General features: G+C 38.5%; 1 protein-coding gene and 1 long non-coding RNA gene across 9 annotated transcripts in view; one reads left to right on the top strand and one right to left on the bottom strand.

The window, feature by feature from the left end:
• The window catches only part of mtt (mangetout), a 409,542-nt gene that overhangs the window by 283,877 nt on the left and 101,746 nt on the right, over window positions 1–23,919 (top strand). The window contains exon 3 of the mRNA XM_067771149.1: window positions 23,135–23,277. Within this exon, the coding sequence (XP_067627250.1) occupies window positions 23,135–23,277 (143 nt within the window). The remainder of the gene's footprint in view (window positions 1–23,134; window positions 23,278–23,919) is intronic.
• The window catches only part of LOC137243402 (uncharacterized), a 222,854-nt gene that overhangs the window by 179,083 nt on the left and 19,852 nt on the right, over window positions 1–23,919 (bottom strand). For all 8 annotated transcript variants that reach the window (XR_010950517.1, XR_010950520.1, XR_010950518.1 and 5 more), the window contains exons 4-5: window positions 4,616–5,455; window positions 4,053–4,562 (exon numbers count right to left, since the gene is read on the bottom strand). This is a non-coding gene — a long non-coding RNA (uncharacterized lncRNA). The remainder of the gene's footprint in view (window positions 1–4,052; window positions 4,563–4,615; window positions 5,456–23,919) is intronic.

Here is a 23,919-nt window from a genome sequence, read left to right as displayed (position 1 = left end):
CACAAAGTACCTACCTATTTTTTATTTTATATTTATCTTAAAAATCGTTTAGGTATGTAGATCTGTTCACTACATATTTCTTATCTTATACATCCGATTATTCGGAGATTACGAACGGGATAAGATTTTTGTTCAGCCCCATTCATAAAATTCAGCCCCATTCATAAAAGGTATGAAGCCTTCGGCATTGCCGAAGACAGTCCCATCCTTACTTGTTTAATATTGACATCAACTGTCTGGTTTTATTGCGTCAAGGTTTGGTAATAAAATATGAAATTTTCAAGCTATAGGTCCATTAAAATTCGTATTTATTTAAAAAAAAATTTTTTTTTTGAAGACTGTTTTATACATTGCTCCATAATAAGAAGACTTAGCTTTATTTTTCATAGGCGAGAAAATCTGAAATACCCTTTACCAAAAAAATTGTCAAGAATCAATACGAATTTTGAGCGGTCTATAACTTGTACATAATTGGACTAAAATTGATTAAGCTACAATTTTTTTCATTAAGGGTATTCCCGCCAATTCGTAGGACAAATTAAATATAACTCTACGCAAATTGGATTGGATTGGAAGCGCAGCCTCAATCTCTTTGGAGGTATTTCGCGCCTTGTTTATATTTATTTATTTACAAAGCTGCTTACCCAAAAATACGCTGATATATATAAACAAACCATTCGACTTTTATACTCAGTTGAGCAGAGCTCACAGAGTATATTAAGTTTGATTGGATAACGGTTGGTTGTACATATATAAAGGAATCGAGATAGATATAGACTTCCCTGTATCAAAATAATCAGGATCGAAAAAAAATTTGATTGAGCCATGTCCGTCCGTCCGTCCGTCCTTCCGTTAACACGATAACTTGAGTAAATTTTGAGGTATCTTGATGAAATTTGGTATGTAGGTTCCTGAGCACTCATCTCAGATCGCTATTTAAAATGAACGATATCGGACTATAACCACGCCCACTTTTTCGATATCGAAAATTTCGAAAAACCGAAAAAGTGCGATAATTCATTACAAAAGACAGATAAAGCGACGAAACTTGGTAGATGAGTTGAACTTATAACGCAGAATAGAAAATTAGTAAAAGTTTGGACAATGGGCGTGGCACCGCCCACTTTTAAAAGAAGGTAATTTAAAATTTGTGCAAGCTGTAATTTGGCAGTCGTTGAAGATATCATGATGAAATTTGGCAGGAACGTTACTGCTATTACTATATGTACGCTTATTAAAAATTAGCAAAATCGGAGAAGGACCACGCCCACTTTTAAAAAAAAAAACTTTTTAAAGTTAAATTTTAACAAAAAATTTAATATCTTTACAGTATATAAGTAAATTATGTCAACATTCAACTCCAATAATGATGTGGTGCAACAAAATACAAAAATAAAAGAAAATTTCAAAATGGGCGTGGCTCCGCCCTTTTTCATTTAATTTGTCTAGGATACTTTTAACGCCATAAGTCGAACAAAAATTAACCAATCCTTTTGAAATTTGGTAGGGGCATAGATTTTATGGTGCTTACTGTTTTCTGTGAAAATGGGCGGAATCGGTTAATGCCACGCCCAGTTTGTATACACAGTCGTCCGTCTGTCCTTCCGCATGGCCGTTAACACGATAACTTGAGCAAAAATCGACATATCTTTAATGAACTTAGTTCACGTGCTTACTTGAACTCACTTTATCTTGGTATGAAAAATTAACGAAATCCGACGATGACCACGCCCACTTTTCGATATCGAAAATTACGAAAAATGAAAAAAATGCCATAATTCTATACCAAATACGAAAAAGGGATGAAACATGGTAAGGTAATTGGATTATTTTATAGATGCGAAATATAACTTTAGAAAAAACCGTATAAAATGGTTGTGTTACCTACCATATTAAGTAGAAGAAAATGAAAAATTTCTGCAGAGCGAAATAAAAAACCCTTAAAATCTTGGCAGGTATTACATATATAAATAAATTAGCGGTATCCAACAGATAATATTCTGGGTCACCCTGGTCGATATCTGGAAAACGCCTTCACATATACAACTACCACCACTCCCTTTTAAAACTCTCATTAATGCCTTTAATTTGATACCCATATCGTACAAACAAAATCTAGGGTCACCCTGGTCCACCTTTATGGCGATATCTCGAAAAGGCGTCCACCTATAGAACTAAGCCCCACGCCCTTTTAAAATACTCATTAACACCTTTCATTTGATACCCATATCGTACAAACATATTCTAAAGTCACCCCTGGTCCACCTTTATGGCGATATCTCGAAAAAGCGAACACCTATAGAACGAAGGCCCACTCCCTTTTAAAAATACTCATTAACAACTTTCATTTGATACCCATATCGCACAAACAAAGTCTAGAGTCACCCCTGGCCCACCTTTATTGCGATACCTCGAAAAGGCGTCCACCTATAGAACTAAGGCCCACTCCCTTTTAAAATACTCATTAGCTCCTTTCGTTTGATACCCATATTGCACAAACGAATTCTAGAGTCACCCCTGGCCCACCTTTATGGCGATATCTCGAAACGGCGTCCACCTATGGAACTAAGGATTACTCCCTTTTAAAAAACTCATTAACACCTTTCTTTTGATACCCATATCGTACAAACACATTCTAGGGTCACCCCTGGTCCACCTTTATTGCGATACCTCGAAAAGGCGTCCACCTATAGAACTATGGCCTACTCCATTTTAGTATACTAATTAACTCCTTTCGTTTGATACCCATATTGCACAAACGAATTCTAGAGTCACCCCTGGCCCACCTTTATGGCGATATCTCGAAACGGCGTCCACCTATGGAACTAAGGATTACTCCCTTTTAAAATACTCATTAATACCATTCGTTTGATGCCCATATTGTACAAACAAATTCTAGGGTCACCCCTGGTCCACTTTTATGGCGATATTTCGAAACGGCATCCACCTATAGAACTAAGGCCCACTCCCTTTTAAAATACTCATTAACACCATTCGTTTGATGCCCATATTGTACAAACAAATTCTAGGTTCACCCCTGGTCCACCTTTATGGCTATATCCCTAAATGGCGTCCATCCATAGAACTATGGCCCACTCCCTCATATAATACTCTTTAATGCCATTCATTTGATACGCATGTCATACAAACACATTCCAGGGTTTCCCTCGGTTCATTTTCCTACATGGTTATTTTCCCTTATGTTGTCACCACAGCTCTCAACTGAGTATGTAATGTTCGGTTACACCCGAACTTAACCTTCCTTACTTGTTCAATTTTCAAGCAGACTTCTCTATTCATGAGAGGGGTTTCCATGGCTTCAGTTACAAAACTCTTTAAGCATTTTTCCTAAATTATCAAAAATAAAATGTTAGAAAACCATTGATGAATTTTCCTTAAATCTGTAGTGCTATTTTTCAGTTAGTTGCTGTACATCACTAAACAGCACTCATGTGCATTGTGTTCTATGAAATACCTACTAAGCGCCTGCATGCATAAATAAAATGTTAAAACAAACATTATTCATCATTGTTGCATCTCTTCGGACAGCCGACATTATCCCCAGTGTCATAACCTACCCTGGTTCCGGCTAATGTAAGCGCACAAACACATATGCAAACAACTTAAAGTATTGCTTTGATGTGCACATTTGTCTTTCATTTAACTAAACCCGTAATATCTCGTTGTGCGCTTGAGCTTTTTGTTGGACTGTGCACAGTAGGTTTCCGTTTTATTGACTTAGAATCGGCTGCTTTGTGTGACTTACTCATTTCAATTTAATACACATTTTCTTCTCTTAAAGTGTTACTTTGCCGTTTTTTTGTCCAGACCACTTTACTCTAAATGGGCGCAATTTTACACCATACCATTTTTATAATACTTTTGGTGCGATGTAAAATACCCCGAAGAATATCGCTATATTTGAGATGATGAGCTGAGTCGATTCAAGTATGTTTGTACTGATACAATCTAACCACTGTAGCAAACATATATTTCCCTTATAAGGGTACAGATCCAATGAAAATCATTTCGTATTTCTCTTGCTTACTTACCTATTGGGCGCTTAACCCTTTTGCGCCAGGCGCTTGGGCAAAATAGAGCAAACTGGTAATACCAGGGGAATTTACACCCTTTTCCTCTGCTTTCGTTGGCGGACACTGCTAGTAAACCTTCTGGACCGATGCATAGAGCTCCATAAATATTTCGGAGAACTTTTTCATCGAAACTTCTCAGAGCCACCTCATCAAATGTTGTCAGTGTCCAATTTTTCGGCACCATATAGCACGAAGGGTTCGATAAGTGTGGAGCATGGTTGCCGTTTGCCGACGTAAGACTTAACCTTTCAATTTCCTACCTAGTCCAAGGAGGCTTTTATTTGCACGAGTAGTTTTCTTCTTCTGGCGGCCGCGATGGTGTGATGGTACCGTGCTCCGCCATCCACACCGAATATCCTGGGTGCACGCCCCGGCAAAAGCAACATCAAAATTTAACAAATAATTTTTTCAATTAAAAGAATACTTTTCTAAGCGGGGCAGTGTTTGGCAAGCACTCCGAGTGTATTTCTGCAATAAAAGTCTTTTAATAATTAATAATTACTTTTTTTCAAATTACTTACTTAATTGGCGCTTAACCGTTTAAACGGTCATGACCGTCCAACAAGGCGCGCCAGTCACTCCTTCTCTCTGCCAACCAGCGCCAATTGGTTACATCAAAAGAGTATAAATCGTTTTCGACCTGGTCCTTCCCACGGAGTGGGGGCCATCTATCTCTGCTTCCATAGGCGGGTTCCGATAGAAGCCGTTTGTCAATAGTGGCGTTGTTGCCAAGGCGCAAATGCGTTGACTATTTTCTTGATGGCAGCAGATACTTCATTTTGTTCATTTGCCGTCAAAACCATCTTTTTCGCTTTGCCAGTTTGGAATAAGCAGAACCTTCACGCGGGTATTCAGGGGGATGACATAACTGTCGCAAAGTATGCCAGTAACTGCTTGCTCTCATGAAAGTTTGTTCCAGAGTAGTTAAGTTCTGAAATTAATATATATTTCTCCAGCATCAAATTCCAAAAATCGCATGATAGGGGGACACCTTGTCTAATCCAATTTTGACTGGGCTGATCGTTGCACAGCCGTATAAATTTTGCGGGGTAATCAAATGCAGATATAGCGGCGTATAGACAGCTCCTCTTTGTTGCTGTGGGCGGCGTCTTTAAAATCTCCAAATAGATCATGTGTCAATTGTTTTTCCCGAGTTTTTTCCAAGATGCCAATCATAGTGAAAATCTGACCGGAAACTTGAGAGGACTTAATGTGTGATATTAAAAGTGCTGACATCCCGACAGTTACACAGTTTGAAAAAACATTGTTGTGGACTCCCCAAAGAACATTTATATTCAAACCATTGAGATGGACTCATTTAGTCCATGTGAGGTCCTCACGTACCAGCCAGTTCAACAATTCTGTTATTTTCATGAAAGGTATGAGTTTTTTAGTATAGTAAAACTTATTTTCTTATGATTTTCTTTTTATACTCAGCGTGCTTTGCACACAGACTATATTAACAATGATTGGAAAACGGTTGGTTGTACAGGTACAAAGGAATCGAGATAGATATAGAATTCCATATATCAAAATCATCAGTTGGGAAAAAAAATTTGATTGAGTCATGTCCGTTCGTCCGTACGTTTGTCCGTTAATACGATAACTTGAGTAAATACTGAGATATCTTCATCAAATTTGTTACACGCGCTTATCTTGACCCAGAATAGATTGGTATTGAAAATGAGCGAAATCGGATGATAACCACGCCCACTTTTTATATATATAACATTTTAGAAAACACAAAAAAACCTGATTATTTAGAAAATAATTCATCTAGAATGTTGAAATTTGAGACTGATGTGGACTGATATTGAGAATCTTGATAAAAATTTGAAAAATTTTTTTAAAACGGGCGTGGCACTGCTCGCTTGTGATAAAATCAATTTTACAAATATTATTAATCATAAATCGAAAATGGTTAAACCTATCATAAAAGAAATTCGGCAGAGAGGTTGCCTTTGCTATAAGGAATGCGCTGGAGAAAAACTAACATAATGAGTTAAGGACCACACCCACTTTTATATAAAAGATTTTTAAAAGGGTCATGGACGAATAAGATAAGCTATATCTTTGCAAAAAAGAGCTTTATGTCAATGGTATTTCATTTCCCAAGTGGATATATAAAAATAAATAGGAAAAACTTTAAATTTAAAAAATGGGCGTGACACCTCCCCTTTTATGACTAAGCAATTTTCTATGTTTCGGTAGCCATAACTCGAAGAAAAATTAACGGATCGTAATAAAATTGGGTACACAGATTTTCCCTACAGCAAAAAATATTTGTAGAAAGAATGAACGAGAATGGTTAAAGACCACGCCCACTTTTATATAAAAGATTTTTAAAAGGGTCGTAGGCGAAAATGATAAGCTATATTTTAGCGAAAAAGAGCTTTATATCAATAGAATTTTTCTTTCTAAATTGAATTATAACATTAAATTGGAAAACACTAAAATTTTTTAAAATGGGTGTGGCTCCACCCCTTTTATGACTATCAAATTTTCTATGTTTCGGGAGCCATAACTCGAAGAAAAATAAACGGATCGTAATACACAAGTACACATATTTTCCTTATAGCAGGAAATATTCCTAGTAAAAATGGACGGGATCGATTAAAGACCATGGCAACTTAGATGCAACGCAAGTTCAAAAGGGTCGTATGTATACTAGAATAATAAGCTATAACTCAGCAAAAAATATTTTTGAATCCGTAATATTTCACTTATCAAGTTTTATTGTAAGAGGAAATGGGGAGACTTTTTTTAAACGGGCGGTGCCACGTGTTGTGTAGCAAAATAATTTAGCTGAAATGAAATATGCAATTGAAGCTCACGCTGAGTATATAATGTTTGGTTACACCCGAAATTAGACAACTTTACTTGTTTATATTTATTTTACATTTAACCTCATTATTTCTTCGCTTTTTACATTAGTGGCCATTTGTTTTTGCCTTTCAAGTCATTTACTTGTTTTTGTATGCCTGCTTTGAGTATATTGTTTTTGTTGTTGTACCACTTAATGTGCTCTTAAGTTACTCTAATGACTTTTGAAAAACCGCTGGTGTAAAACGCGTAGAAATCTGAATAAAAATGTGAAATCTAGATAGCATATAAGATGCTAACCCCCACATTTAGCACAATTATTTAAATAAAAAAGAGCTAATGCCTTTTTACACAATTTAGACAAGTATTGCGCTCCAGTACCCTTGTGTTTTATCTATAAAGCTTTTGTCAATGAAAATTGATTAAAATTTTTTTGATTTTTTTTAAAGGAAGTGCTTAAAACTACACCACTTCCCACCCTATTGATCCCGGCCATAGACAGAATACGAACGGGTCAAGAGAAACATTTGCATGTAACGTATTCAAGGTCGACTCCGCCATGTGGATAGCTCTGCATAACCAGCGCGTTGGAAGGTACGCTTGTAATGCTTCTAGGCCAGGGTGAGAAACACGGAGTGGTAAGAAGTAGAAAAGTGGAATCGCGGAGCTTCAAGTATATACCGCAGGATGCGATGACTATCCACCAGCATGCGTGGCAGGCCAAATAATCTAGAAGAGTCTAAAATAAGAAGCATTATGGATGTTATTCTTCTACCGCAACGTGGAACAATTCCAAAAAGAAGAACTCTAAGCTATTCCGCGCATTTTGAAACCTTGACAATCTGCCCAGAGATTACATTGCACGTGTACAAGTACCATACCGAAAACAGCACGTTTAACTCTTACTGCAAAGGCGAAAGAAGAACTCAACTATCGATCGTCTTATCGCCCAATGTATATGTTGTACACTGCAGGAAAACTGCTGCCAGCCTCCTAAAGCTACGCCTCACGAGAGCATAAGAGGACCGTTCAGGACTGTCCCACCATAGCATAAGTAAAAAACGCAATAAAAAAATCCGATACAGCAAACCACAAGGCAAGACTGATAGTATAGCATGTTGGATGTCAAAACTTTTTAACCCAACCAGGTAGGACGACAGACTTGATGCAATAGAGACCACTTTCAAGGTACCACAATATTTGCTAGAAATTTTTAATGGACTATCTGAGGGACAGTTGTCTCATGTATGAAACCACTTACGGTCAAAGAAAGGAAAAATATTACCAAGTGGGATCAGCCCAGACTTTGGTACTAGGTTCCAATGTCTGGAATAATACTTATGACAGTTTTATTGGATTCGACATACCAAAAGGCACCTTCCTCTTCGCTTTCGGACATGACGTTGCAGCTGTAATAAAGCACCAATTTGCGAGCTGACACAGATGAAACTATACCAGGACATGCGTAGTATAAATTAGGGAATAGCTAATCCCGGTCTGCAGTAAGCAACATCAATAACGTAAATCGTCATCACCATCAGATGGACTCCCACTCTCATGAATATGATGAATGGCGAACAGCCAAAAGAAACACGAACTTAAACAAAATATATGGGGATGAAGTTAGACACTGAGCTCAACACCTTGGAGCACATACGAAGAGCTTACATGGGTGGTCATCCCTAGTTTGTAGGCTCGGCTTGTAGAAGGAAACTGCTTGCTTATATATATGAAGAAGAAATCTTTGCCAACGTAATGAAATAAAGGTATAACCAAATCGCCCTCTTCACATCTTGACACAGAAGGGCGCTGCGAATAGTTTCGATGTAGCGCACGATTTGGGATAAAGCTCTCCTGGCCATTGCAGGAACCATACCGGCACATCTACTCGCTGAGGAAAGAAAACCAATATGTGACAGCAGATCGGAAACAACTTAAGCTGTTTTTGCCATACAGGTGGGAGAAGAATCGACTCAACGCTGGCAAGAACAATGGAGCAACAGCACCGTAGGAAAGTGGACCCGGGAACTAATTCCTGAAGTGAATCTAATTCAGGCGACCACACGGATATATCAACTTTTACCTGAATGACCTTCTTACTGTACACGGTGACTGCCTCAAATATCTGCACAGAATTGGCAGTATAGAAAACCTGAACTACCTGTTCTGTGGAAGATTATTCGGTGTACGTCACACCTTCTTCTCTTTCTGACAATGTCATCAATAACATTACCTTCCGCAGGGACACATTAGATACACTCAGCACATGTGTGAGGCATATAGTTCAACGCGAAGGATACCTAGCCCATTGACGTGAGAGTTGCAATAGAGCCCACGTAGCAGGCACGCGTATACGAAATAATGCTTTACGCGGTCCAAGGCACGGAACCGTGGGAGGTAAGATTTAAGTGGGTATCCCTTCGGGGCAGTAGCGAGTCCTACACTCGATGCGAGGCTTCAGTTATACTGGTCATTGAGCATCCTTCTTACATAAAAGTCCAAAAAAACACTACTACTAAAACGAAGCTTCTGAGCTCTTTAATTAATGACTAAAATTATAGAAAAACTCCGCCACATACGTTGGTGTATGCTCAAAAGAAAAGTCACATATCTACTCGTTCGAAACTTATGGTTTGCTGGGTAATTCCAGACCAAAATTTTTTTCTTCCCTTAATTTATACAACATGTTAACAAACAATACATCCACTTCAAAGTTGTAAGTACCTGCGGTTTCTCTTTTGCTCATACTGCAATATCTTTTCAGACACACAATAAATTGTTACTACTTATATCTGTTGAGAAATTCCTCTTATTTTCCACAGAAGGAAGTTCTATTGTATAGAAGGAATTAAAAGCACTATAATCATTCCTGATTGAGTCCATTTCCAGTTACGAACACTGCGTTAAATAGCAAGACCGCGTATTATGTACTTACAATAGTGCGCAAGTGGCGCCATCTCATATACATATATAGGTTTTGGGCTAAAAAATCTCAAACCTCGATAAGTTTAAATGTTTTATGTAACAACAAAAACATTCGCAAGTTCCTCGAGTTCCTCTTGATGGTGATGGCTTCTGAAAAATTTCCACATGAATTTCACGCTTATGCGGTCTTAAGTTTTAACGGTTTTAATCTTGTAACGAAGATATGCAGTATATGTCTATGATGTATATGTATGTGCATGTGTATGTGTAGTACATACACTCAACCTTTTTGAAAGCGGCAGCCATTGTGGTGTGGTAGTAGTGAGCTCCAGCTACCACACAAAAGCTTTTGGGTTGAAGCCAAGCACAAAGCAACATCAAAGAGTAACCTTTATAAGGTCTTCTGATCAAATTTGACCCATTTTAGGAAACAAGTCTTTTCAATTACGAAAAAGTTTTTCTAAGCAGAGTCGCCCTTCGGCACAAAAACTCTAAGTGTGTTTGAAAAGCTTCTCAGTGAAATGCCGTGTGGAATCGGCGTGAAACATGTAGTATCCAATTTGTAGGAAAATTTAAAAAAGAGAAAGATATTGCAACCCACTTAAGAATAGCGACACCACGATTATGATAAATTTGAAAAGCATAACTAGCATAAAATGGCCATAATGTTGCTTAATTTTTTGTAGGATTTCTTTGTGTCTGTATGCATGCATTTATAAAGGGTCATTAATCCCAAACACTAAGCATAAATCATTTACACTTGAGGCAACAATGTAAACATGTACACTTCAAATTTTTTAGAGCTTAAAGTTGGTTTGAGAGCGCAGCGTGTAAAATCTCTAATATGTTGGCGAATTGAAAATGTCGCACCTCTTTTGCGGTGAAAATTGAATTCTAAGGCGTAAACAGTTAGATATGTGTCGATGGGTTTTCTCAAAAAGAAGTACAGGCCATTAAAACTGTTTCACGAAAGTTTAATATAGCGGTGAAAATCAATAATAAAAATTATAACACTACAAATGCCTCTATAAAAGCTATATGTGTGGCTATATAGTGACGCTGTGTGTATACTGTTAAAAAAAATTTTAAGAAAAAGAGTATTTTATCAGTCAGAAGTGAGTGTTTTGTTTTTGCACTAAATACATTAAAGTATCTGAGCACATGCAAAAGCATGAAGGGATGAAAACACTGTGCTCTGTTGTTGGAAATATAAAGATAGAAATATCGAAGAACTTGAGTTTCGGGCAAGGCAACATCCAAAATTTTGAAAAAAATTTTTCCAATTAGAAACAAGTTTTTCCAACCGTGGCCGGCCCTGGGTAGTGATTTCGCAAACACACCGAGTGTGTTTCCGCCATGAAAAGTAAAATATATTCTGCTTTAGTTATGCCTAGTCTTGCCAATTTATAGGAAAAATTTAAAGGAACAAGTAGCAAATTGGAAGAAAAATTTGGCTTAATATCTCTTCACAGGCCATCGCATATTGTATATTTTTTAAGTTTGTATCGGCAAGGTTAAAAGTTAAGAAAATAAAATATGTCACCTTTTCAGAGAAAAAAAAATTTATTTATAATAAACCCATTTTAACATTTGTGTTTGGAAACATAGTCATTGGTTACGTATTTCATTAGACATTTCTAAGAAAGACTTTCTAAAAGAAGTTTTAACACAAAAATTTAGAATCAATTAAGAGCAAAAAAGCTTAAAAAAATGTTGCATTTATCATAATATTTTTCCCTACACTTATCTTAAAGCCATGTTCTAACGTAGTACAATGCTAAGCAGAGCTACATTTGGATGAACTGACTGGTCAGTTTTTTATTTTATTTATTTTTTTTCTTTGACGTTGAGACGACGCAATCTCTCAAGCAGCCCCAGGAAACCAGCCTTATTAGTATTATTTTTCCACACCTGGTGGGACTGTTGTTAGGCATATCGTCATGTGGAAGGAAAACGGTTGCCACTGCTTCAAATACGCATTCTCTTGCCTTCTCATCAGCAGACATAAATCGCGTTATAACTAGAAAGGTCGGTTTGCTCAGTTTACCCACAGCAGTCCAATATTCTATGTATTTGCACATTAAGGGAACTTAATTTTTCATGGAAGGTTCCTCCCAAAAAACTCCGTACACAGAGAGTATTTCTTCGAAAAAGTGGGTGCAATGAAATATAACGCAATTTGCATTTTCCAATTCAGTGTGACAGTGTAGACAGAAAGAACCCTCCTCTAGTCTACAGTAATGTAAATACTCCTTGAAATCATGATGTCTTCTTAATATATGCCTGAGGTTGTTGCTTAGTTCGCGGTGCTTCCTCTCATTTCTCTTTATTCCGAGCTAACGTAAAGATCCAGTGCCCTTTCCTCGGTTCCTTCCATCTTTCTCTCTATTCTAAAAATACCAAAAATAATAGGACTTTTCTTAGATCGGTACTTAGTCCACTGCCCAGAAAACTATATAATGTATTCTTTCGCTAGCTCGCTTTTTTCAACATTTGATCTTGCTCATTATCTTATGTGGTGGAATGCTCACCCCGAACGCATGTTTTAATGGATGCCTGACAGCGAATACACACACAAACTAAAAACTGACTGACTTCTTTCGATTTCTTTCCTTTTTCACCATTTGATGGTACTCATTATTTGATGTATTCGAATACCCACTCTGAACGCAAGTTTTAATGGATGGTTGACAGCGAACACACACACAAACTGAAAATACTGACTGAATTCTTTCGCTAATCAACGTATTTCACCATACGACAATATCAACGCGTGTTTTAACGAATGGTTTACAGCAGGCATGCTTAACCAACGAACTGATATCATTTCGTTATGATAATTAACGTTGATAAACGAGACAAGGTCATTTCGTTTCGTTTATTAACGTTAGGAACGTCAAATTAACGAAATGATTTAGTTTCGTTTTCTGCCATATCAAAACGAAATCAAATCGTTTATGTTGATTATTAATTTCAAACTATGCTGGCAAAGCTGATTGATGGCGGAGTCATTAAAGATGAAAGCATTAGCCAAGCTGATTGCAACTTTTCTCATGAATTTTGACAGTACGAATATTTCTCAGAGTATTTTTGACATTACCACCAATGAATTACGCAAACAAATTACATGGAGTTTGTGTGTGTATGTCCGTTCGCTGTTACCACCTTACGGCTTCACCATGGCTATAGCATTGCCAGCACAATTCAAACATAAAGTATCACGTTTTTTTTAACGTTTTTAACGTTAACGAAAGCTTTTCATTTGGGTTAAAAACGAGATACAATTTATCTTGATAATTTCTTTATCGATAGTATTTCAATGTGTTTCAACGGAAACGGTGGAAATTTTTTGACAAAAGATTAGCTTAACTTTAAAGTGCATCCCTGGTTTACAGCGAACATACACACAAACTTCTTTATATTGAAAAATTTGTGGAATAAACTATTGTTTACCATTATGTTACCGGTAGTATACATTTTTAGCAATTTTGGAATAAAGTGAAATGAAAATTTCCTAAACAGTAGTCCCGAAGGTTTTCAGTTGATTCCTATTTGTGAATTCTTGGTCGATTTAGTGCATGATATCACTCAAACTACTATTTGCCTGACTCTCAGACCATACTTGAAACAATGCACCACCTCTTAGCTGGTAGTCTACATTTGTAGATATCATTTAAAATATAAGGAAAATTTAAACAAAAGTTTTGCATCTATTATTATAACAAACTTACTTTGATGCGTTTCATCTACGCCATAATGCCTCATTGCAGACGAAGAGATGGATAGAGGTAGAGTAGAATTAAAAGCAAGGGAAGACATAAGCGCTACATGCGATGTGTAGGACTCACAAAATAAGCAGAAAGTCAACAAGCTCTATAGCAAGTGAATCTACTCATAGAAGAAGATTGGAGAAAGGTTCGGATAAGAGCGAGTAAGACAACCGTCTTATAATCGTACATCATCGATCCAAAATACCTAAAACTTAAGCGCTTGATAAGGGCTGTAAAGCCGTTAAAGTACGCGTAAGGCGGTTGAAGATTTTTGTTGCGAGGAATTCTTGGTAAAACAACCAGCATCAGGAGGAAGAAGGTTCAGATAGCAGAATGAAACAAACATAGTTAACTATTGATAGATCGATCCATTTCTGCGAGTTATCGTGTTTCGAATGAGACACAAGCAACTTGACTTGAACGTTTTCCACAATGTGATCTGTTTAGATTAAATTCAGTTTCTTCCTAAATTTGGGCACTTCAGCTAAGAGGAGAAGTAAAATTTAGGCTAAGTAGCCTTAGCGGCAAAGTAAAATAGTTCATCTTTACCTGTAGTTTAAACTTAAGTTTGTTAAATTAATTTAATTAATGTTTGGAACGTAATTTTATCAACTCCTATTATTGCAACCATTGAGTTATTATACAACAAAAGAGCTTCCAGTATGCAAATTAAAGCTGTGTTATAGTACAGTTATTACTCATTCTAATAATACCAAGCAAATTCCAGCTAAAAAATGTTATCATAAATATTTTGCATTGTGGTTAGGAATTCTTGAAATCACAAGCACTGTGAGTTACTTTCATCTCTACAGTAAATACTTCACATAATATAATTCTTTTGTTTAAAGATGAAAAGGATTTTTATACAAGCAAAAATAAATTTTATTTCAACAAAAGACATTTTGTGCTGTAAATAATCAAGATATTTACTTTGAAATAAATGTAATATTTTTGCTAATGAAATACCATAATAACAACAAGAAAGAGTTTAAAATGTTCATGGGTGGAAAAGGTACGCCATGGCGTATGAGGAATATTTAGTGATAGAGCAATACGAATACTGAGTGAGTAGTATCGATACTTTTCCAAAAAATACTCTAGTATTTCGTACTCTATGCTTTTTTTCCAAGTACTGAGTAAAATATCGATACTTACCGCGATACTTTACCAAGTGCCGATGGTCTATATGTTTAAGATCAACAAAGTTGAGTCCATTAACACCAAAACTTGAGTATAAACTGAGGTCGTGGACGATGCGGTAAAAGCTCCGCATTTAACTTAAATCGACTTTGATTGATAATGGTGGAATTGAAGCTGATTTCTGCATATGGTGGTATTATAAAAGTACGTCTTTATTGTCCAGAACCACTAACTCCAACGAAATTATGAAAAGCTGCTAACTCCATAAAATTTTAATACATTTTAACTTGTCATGCAATAAAGCTTTTCGTGTTCTACTATGAAATTTTGGGGATGGTGTTAGCAGCTTTTACAGCATCTTCGACGATATATTGGTATTGGAAAATCGTCAACGTCATACTAAATCCACGTCTACTTTCAAAATGGGAAAAAGTCGCGATAACCCCCGAAGAGATTTTGGACCGAGCTTCTCCTCCAATTTGCGTCAGGCTCCTTTTAATTTTTTCTACAAACAGACGGGATGGTACATACAATGCCGACTTCGAGCGTCATCTACAGGGCAGATGAATTTTCACTGGGTAGCTTTTCATGGGAGAAATACACTCAGAGTATTTACCCAACCACTGGCGTTTAGGAATATTTTTTTCTAATTGAAAATTTTTATTTTTTTGAAGACCATGTTTGCGAAGTTTCTCTTTAAGTTTATCCTTGAAATATATGTAAGAGCACACAAACGGTTATATAATGTTCGGTTTCGTCCAAACTTAAACTTACTGGCTTTCTATTAAATTCAAAATATACGATCTCATTTAAAAAAAATCTCTTCACTTTTCGCAAAAATTTCTTCACTTTTGGTAAATATTCCGAAGTACTCATTTGGATCGAGTATACTCGATACCTTTTACTGAGTATGAGTACCAGCAGCGACACTTTGATCTGGGTTTTTTATACGAGTACCGGTATCGATACTTTTTCTAAAAGTGCTATCACTGACTGTATGTAAGCAGAATATATTATTGAAGAAATGTCCCGCTAAAACATTTTCGGAGCACTCATAATAACGATCCAGATAGAGGTCCAAAATAGGTTTTAGCAATAATAAAAAAAAAATCAATCATATGTATCAGAAGTCTGACACCCGCTTTAGCAAGTCCATGCAAACAGGCTCGAATAAACACAAAAACAAACAAAACAACAACCAGCACGGGAACATAATGGAAACGGAAAAGGATGGAGGAGTCAACTATATAGATATCACGATACATATAACTAAATTTTCTAATAGATTTAACTACGACATATATAGAAGGTCAACGGCTACCGACACAATAAAACAAAATACATCGAATCACCCTATAAATTGGCATTTTGGTTTTTTATAAAATATAACAATAATACAGCGTTCAAAACATCAAACAATTTAAGGCGAAAACGAAGAACAAACACTAACTCAAGGGATCCGGCGGTGGTATATACAAGCTTACCTGCGGATGCCAACACAGTCCCAAAGTACAAACAGGATTGAAAATAAGAACGATGTATAGAGATCACATTAGAGACTACAACAAAAGAAACGTGGAATCCAAACATGAAACCATAATCTAACTACGATAATCACGTGGTTGTAAACGTATGTTCCCCAGCAAACAACAATAAAACAGCAACAATAAAACGGCAAGCCGGCATGTAAGCAAAGGGCCGACGTCTAAATGTACTCGAAAAAATGGAAAGCACAGACCAGAAAACATTTGACTGCTGAATCTTTGAACCTTTAAAAATTTTTACACGAAACAAAGTAATTACACAGGTACAATAGACAAACACAAAACAAGGTCGGTTCTATGTACCGGAGCGACTCGGGATTTTTCCCGACCAAGGACTGTCATTTCAGTGTGACCCCATTTAATTTGTTTCGTCCGTCCCACAAATTGTCATCCTCCCGGCAGCTCTTTGCAGCAGGACTGCTACATATTCTCTTACTCCGGGAAGGTATCGAACCCAATCCGGGTCCGTTTCCTGACCCCGGTCCTGAGAAATGGTTTTGCTGCATTTGCCAGAAAAGAATCTTTTTAGGACGGTCATACTCTGTTCAGTGTGTCTCGTGCAAGGGATGGTTGCATCGGACAGGTTGTTCTGGGCTTGATCCTAAAACCCGACGTCCACGTAACTTTTATAAATTTTTTGTGGCTCCTTGCTGCTCACGCCCAAGGGCGTCCCTTAGTCTACGCCTAAGTGCCCCTCCACTACCTTCCAACAGCCTCGCTGCTCAGCAAGCCACAACAAGTACCAACTGCTGCTCGCGCCCCACGGCGCCAACAACTCAAACAGCTGATACCACTCATAACTACTACCTTCGTAGTAGAGCTGGTAGCAATGCTGAGCATCAGCCCCTGCCCCCGTCTTCTTCTCCCCCCCCCTCTTTTCTGGCAGCAATCGTGCAGGTCAGGGAAACAGACTCTTAGTCCCCCCCCTCCGTTTGCACCGTTTGCCAGCACAGAATATATATGTTTGCGACATCCGCCCAATGCAGCTCCTGCCTTGGGTGGTGCCACTTCCCTAGATGTTCTGGTCTCCGCGACGGCAACTCCCCGACGGGTTTCATCGCGCCATGTTGCCAGGCCGCAAACCCAAATCATCCGGGTACCCCAATGCTTGCCCAAGGGCGCCCAGACCCAAGGCCACAACAGCAATTGCGTCCTGGCCTTCCACAACCTAGGCGTAGTCACCCGTCACTTACCCCTAGAGTGGCGGCATCACCCCTCATGCACTTCAGAATTCTGCAGTTAAACTGTAATGGACTAACTGGGAAGATTACGGAGATAGTCGAATTCGTGAAGCGGCACAACATTCGCATTGCTGCGATTCAAGAGACTAAACTCACAGGAAGGACCGCGAGAGCGGAAATAGAGGCGGCCTCGCGTTTATTATACACCACTCTGTGCAATATCATATATTTGATCCTGGCATCGACCGAAGGACAATGTCTTAGAACGTCAAGGCCTATCTGTCCGTTCAGGCGATGCAAATCTAGAAATCATCAACATCTACATCCCTCCTGTCACCTGTTGCCCCAGTGGATACCGCCCTAAAATCGATGCCTTACTCACTGGCAACAATCGCATTATCTTAGGCGATTTCAATTCCCATCACGACCTATGGCATTCAAACTTGCGGGCGGACAGTAGGGGTGAGATGTTGGCGGATCAAATAGAAGAAACGACGTTCTGCACAATAAACGGAGACGCCCCCACACGTATGGTAGGAAGCTGTCATAGCTCGCCAGATATCTCAATCGTGAGCGCAGAACTCGTAAACTGCGTCAACTGGCAGCCGATGGTAACATTGGCATCCGACCACCTGCCCATACTTATTTCGTTCGAGCGTACCGCCGACTTCATCGTCACCGAAAAATGCACTTTCATAAACTTCAAAAAAGGAAAGTGGGAAGAATATAAATCTGCAACAGACAGCAGCTTTGCTGCCCTCCCTATCCCGACAGATGCCCGCCAAGGGGAGCGTGCCTTCCGTAAGGTCATTGAATCCGCCTCGGCACATTTCATTCCCGCCGGGAGAATTCCCGAAATCCGGCCCCACTTCCCGGCGGAGGCCGCGAGCTTAGCGAGGGAACGCGACCTTATAAGACAGCTTGATCCGGGCGACCCCCAAATAAGGGATATAAACCAACGCATCAGATTGCTTGAGGACGAACACAAGCGGGCGAAATGGGAAGAGAACCTAAGAGGTTGTAAACTCTGTACCGGTGTAGGTAAACTTTGGTCCACCGTAAGGTCCCTATCGAATCCGACTAAGCACAAAGACAAACTTTCCATCGCCTTTGGCGATAAGGTGCTTTCGGATGCGGAAAAATGCGCGAGCTCTTTCTGCCGACAATATATAATGCATCCTACGGTCGACAAAGATAGACGGAGAGCCAATAGACACGCACATAAACACAAATTCAGCGCGTCACAAATCACCATCACCGCTAGAGAGGTTGAGGACGCCATTGGTTGCGCTAAACCATCCAAAGCAGTGGGCCCAGACGGCATAGCCATGCCGATGCTTAAAAACTTAGGGAAAGAGGGTTTCAAATATTTAGCGCATGTGTTCAACCTGTCTCTCTTCACCTTTGCCATACCCGAGAAATGGAAAATGGCCAAGGTGGTCCCGCTACTAAAGCCTGGGAAACCAGCTAACGTAGGTGAGTCATATCGTCCGATATCTCTCCTATCGCCAGTGGCAAAGACGCTTGAAGCCATTTTGCTCCCTTATTTCCAAGCACATTTGCAGCTAGCCCCTCATCAACATGGCTTCAGAAAACTCTATAGCACTACCTCCGCGCTAAATGTCATTAGCACCCAGATAAATTGCGGTTTGAATAAATACCCCCACCATAGAACAGTACTCGTAGCGCTAGACCTATCAAAAGCCTTTGATACGGTCAACCATGGCTCATTACTGCAAGACCTGGAAGGGTCTACCCTTCCCCCATGTCTTAAAAGGTGGACCGCAAATTATCTGGGAGGTCGACAGGCATCGGTGCAGTACAGAAACGAAACATCAAAACCAAGGAGAATTAAACAAGGGGTGCCACAGGGTGGTGTCATATCCCCACTTTTGTTTAATTTCTACATATCTAAGCTACCTTTACCACCGGAAGGAGTCACAATCGTTTCCTACGCCGATGACTGCACAATAATTGCCACAGGCCCAGGCCCAGAGATCGATGAGCTATGCAATAAAATAAACGGCTATCTCCCTGATCTCTCCAGTTTTTTTCGCCTCGCAAAACCTGGCATAGTCACCGACTAAATCTTCCGCGACCTTATTTACAACATGGACGCCCCAAATGTCGACCATATTGAACATCCACGTCGATGGCACTACGCTACCGACTTTCCTACACCCCAAGATCTTGGGTGTGACGTTTGATCAGGATCTACATTTTGGTGCGCACGCAACCGCAATTGTTCCAAGAATTCAGAGCCGTAATAAAATCCTCAAATCCCTTGCTGGCAGTACCTGGGGAAAAGATAAAGAAACGCTCATGACCACATACAAAGCAATTAGCCAGCCGATTACGTGCTGCGCGTCACCCATATGGTCTCCAAGCCTAAAAACTACCCACTGGAAGAAACTACAGGCCTGCCAAAATACTGCTCTCAGAATCGCCACGGGCTGTCTTCTTATGTCCCCAGAACACCATCTGCATAATGAGGCGAGAATACTCCCCATCAGGGAGAGAAATGAGATGCTGACCAAACAGTTTCTGTTGAATACCCAGAAATCTGGGCATCCCAACAGACATCTGATTGACGAACCAGCACCGCCTAGGGGCCTAAGAAGTCATCTCCGTAAGCATTTTGAGGAAACACGGCACCTGAGAACCCAGCCGTATGAAGCGAAAAAACACAAGCAGGTCCTTGGTGAACTCCATAGACAGGCGTCGGACCTTTATGTCGGGAATTGCCCGGTGAATCCAGTACTTGAAGAAAAATATCCAGAGCTCGCGGAAGAGGAACGCATACTCCCCAGGGAAACGCGTGTCACTCTTGCTCAACTTCGTTCTGGATACTGTAACAGGTTAAACTCTTACCTATCCAGAATCAACCCGACATACAAAATGTATGCCCCGCTTGCAATGTGTCCCCACATGACACCAACCATCTCTTTAATTGTAATGTGGAACCAACGCCTCTAACACCCCTTTCCTTATGGTCCACCCCTGTTGAAACGGCAAGTTTCCTTGGACTCCCGTTAGAGGATATTGATGACAATTTGTGATCGGTCGCGGCTATTAGGTGGGGCGAGCATTGCTACAACAACAACAACAACAACAAAACAAAAAATAAATATTAAATGCACCAAAGCAACAAACGCACAAAGAATGTCAAACGACTAGATTAACTGACTTTTTCCTACCTCAGTCAGCCACACAAATCGACCACCATCGGTTCTGAATGAACACATAGCACATACAAATACATCTACATAAACATTCATTTTGACATTACCTGCTCACGTACCTACAACCAATTAATATATAAATAATAAATTTGCTTGGTATATACATCCAAAATTCGCTCTGATCAAGAAAATTCTATTCCTCAATTTAAGCCACATAAATAACACCGAAAAGACACATTAATAAGGGAAATTCTGAGTTTTTTAAGAACGACTCCTATATCGGCTCATATAATATACGAAATAAGGCTCTTATCAGACGACCGTTGCACGAAAGGAAATAAATCATTTCAGACTCACAAATGGGCGTAAGTGAGCCGAACGTTTTTGATTACAAATATGTGCTGGATGAAAACAAGTGGCGTATATATTGTAACGAATTTTGGGGGGATTCCGATTATTTTAAACCTACTTCCAACGTTCGAATCGCTGAACTGTCGAATAAATATGTCCAATATTCAGAATTGCAAACTGGTCTTTATTAAGACTACTTTGGGATAAGTACTTCACAATTATACATCACAACTAAAAACGTGCTGCTTCTATACGCTCGGTTATCTCGTTCGTCAATTCTCCTAAGATATATTCGTTTCCCGATCATGTGTTCTAGAACAACTGTATCTCATGCTTGTTATTTGATGCGTGTGAATGTGTGTGTAACTACTTCTTCTCTTAGCTATTGACTATATACATATGTGTATGTGAGATATTCTTCGTAGCCTTCTTTGTAGGTAAGTTTTACTTGCTTTATTTTGTACATGTGCATAAGAGTGGCTGCTTGCTGTTTTTGTTGTTGTGATTATATACTAACAGCATGGTGATGCTAATATTCGCCACAATATGTATATCGAGTATTCCAAGCAAAATTTTAAATTTCCGGGCAATTTAAAAATAAAATAAAAAATATGGGAAAAAAAAAATTAAATAAACCTTAAAAAATTGAAAATTATCAGAAGAAAGTTGTTTACTAAAATTTCCAGCCATAGACTGCTCTTAACAAAAATGCGTATAAAACAGTTTAACTAAGTAAATACATGTGCTCACACGCACACATATACAATTCATTTATAAAAGCATTCCCTGCAAAAATACGAATTGTCTGGGATGAATCCGGGCTGAGTCGCAAAGCAGTATGCGACTGATGCCAGTTTTGATCACTTTATATGAGCTGATCTGTTCCTTTTTGTTTGAAAATGTACTATGAAGCGACTACCCATTTATAACCGAAAGGGATCTATAGGACCAATACTCCTTGCACCCATATGGGAACATATGAAGACTAGTCCCTTTTCGTTTCAATAAGAACTCAAATAGGAACAAGTCGCCTTTATAACCCCAATGGTAGTATAATGATACTCACCAATGTAATCCATTTTAATATAAAATAATAGTTCAAATTGTTTTATTTTCATATCCGTTTTATATTGAAGTAAGGAATTGCTAAGGCAGATGACTTTTTTGCTGAGAAACTCTCATGGCAGAAACACAATCGAAGTGTTTGCTAAGCCATCAAATCGATTTGATGTAAGCTGTTAGCCCGCTTTTCAAAAAGGAAAAAAATACTCTCCGAAAATTTTACCCTAACTCGGGCGTAGTCGTTAAGCCCAGTAATTTAGGTTCGGTATGGGTTCCGCATTTTTCTTACATAATTCGATTCAATCACCTGTAATCTTTTCGTTACCATTTTTTTATATTTCTTAAATTAACTACATAGATTTCAAACTAATCCCAACTGTACCGAAAGGGACAAAAGGGGATCAATTATGCCCAAATGTATACAAAAGAGGTCAGTCGGAGACCAATATCTTTAGTGACTAACCGCACGATTTTTTGCAGGGTATCTACCACTAAGGTAATTGTGTGAATATTTATTTAGCTACGTAGCTACAAAGAAAAATGTTGGATATCACATGAACAGCTGTGGGAGCACGCAAGCTCTGTGGCATTTCCAATTGCATTCAACGCATTGGGGAACTGTTTTAATTACATGTGAGGTTTTGCCAAACAAATTTGTATATTTTATATAAAATTACATGAGTGTGTAAAGGTCACATGAAGTCAATTATGATTAGCTGAAATAAAGCCAACAATTAATCAAGAAATAACGCAACACAAATCACGAAGAAGAAGAGTAGCAAAAAAAGTTGACGCTTGACATATATGTACTCACATAATTTTTCACACAGTTCAAGGTCAATCAAAAAATGAAACATGAATGTTAAAGCCAAATATGGTTAACCTTTTGCCCATGTAGTTAACATTACTAATTTCTATCTATACTTTGCTTATGGAGCAATTTTTTTACGTTTTTATAAACGTATAGCAAATAAATTTGCTCGAATGAATTCTTATTATACATTTCTGATAACATCTCTATGTAAATAATAACAACTTTCTCTATTTCTCTTTTATTTGCAGGCTCAATAAGCAACATCGATGATGCTGAGTATCACTGTAATAAGACGCAAGTACGCAAAGTCATATCTGGTGTTGTGGGCGCAGCTTCATCGGTGACATCAATACAAGTTGCGAATTTGCTACGACTTTTTCGTATACCACAGGTATGATTAGGAAACAGCGAAATATTTTTTAGCATAGGATAATGCTGCTAAGAGCTCATATAAATGTTTCACTGATATAACTTATTTGTTTTTTTTTTTTTATAATTATTTGATGACGGCAAAACGGGAGCTGAATATTTGCGCTTAACTTTAGAAATTTATAAACCACTATTTTTTAGCCAGAACTTCTTTCAATAGAAGTTTACAGTAGAGAATGTTTACGAAGAGGCTCAGCTTCGAGCAGTATCAGTCAGACACCCATGCAGCCTTACGTATCTTGCAGTCCTACAGAGTTACAGAGCTAGTTGATAAATGCCCTGAAGTCTTAAATTATCTCGGAGAAAAAAAAGTTCTGTTCGGAATTGGTCCCGTGTATTAGGCATATTATGGTTATGATCATGCAGACTAACAGACTAAGTAGGGGGCTGTAGCAGCATTTTATTGTACGGAGCCCTTAAATTGATTTACAAAGGTATAAACTAGGAAAGCTATAAGTAACTGGGGAACAATTCATACAGCACTGGATTTAATGTACAGAGCAAAGACAGACAAACTTTTTATATTTCCAGCAACGAGAGTATCAGCCAAACTTAGTTATCTAAGTTGAGAGGACCTATGTACGAACTCTCACTGGGTACTAAA

Source organism: Eurosta solidaginis, chromosome 3, assembly GCF_040869045.1.
Source record: "Eurosta solidaginis isolate ZX-2024a chromosome 3, ASM4086904v1, whole genome shotgun sequence".
Lineage (NCBI taxonomy): Eukaryota > Metazoa > Arthropoda > Insecta > Diptera > Tephritidae > Eurosta > Eurosta solidaginis.
Note: the sequence above shows the minus strand (reverse complement) of the source record. Positions and strands in the feature narration are given on the sequence as shown.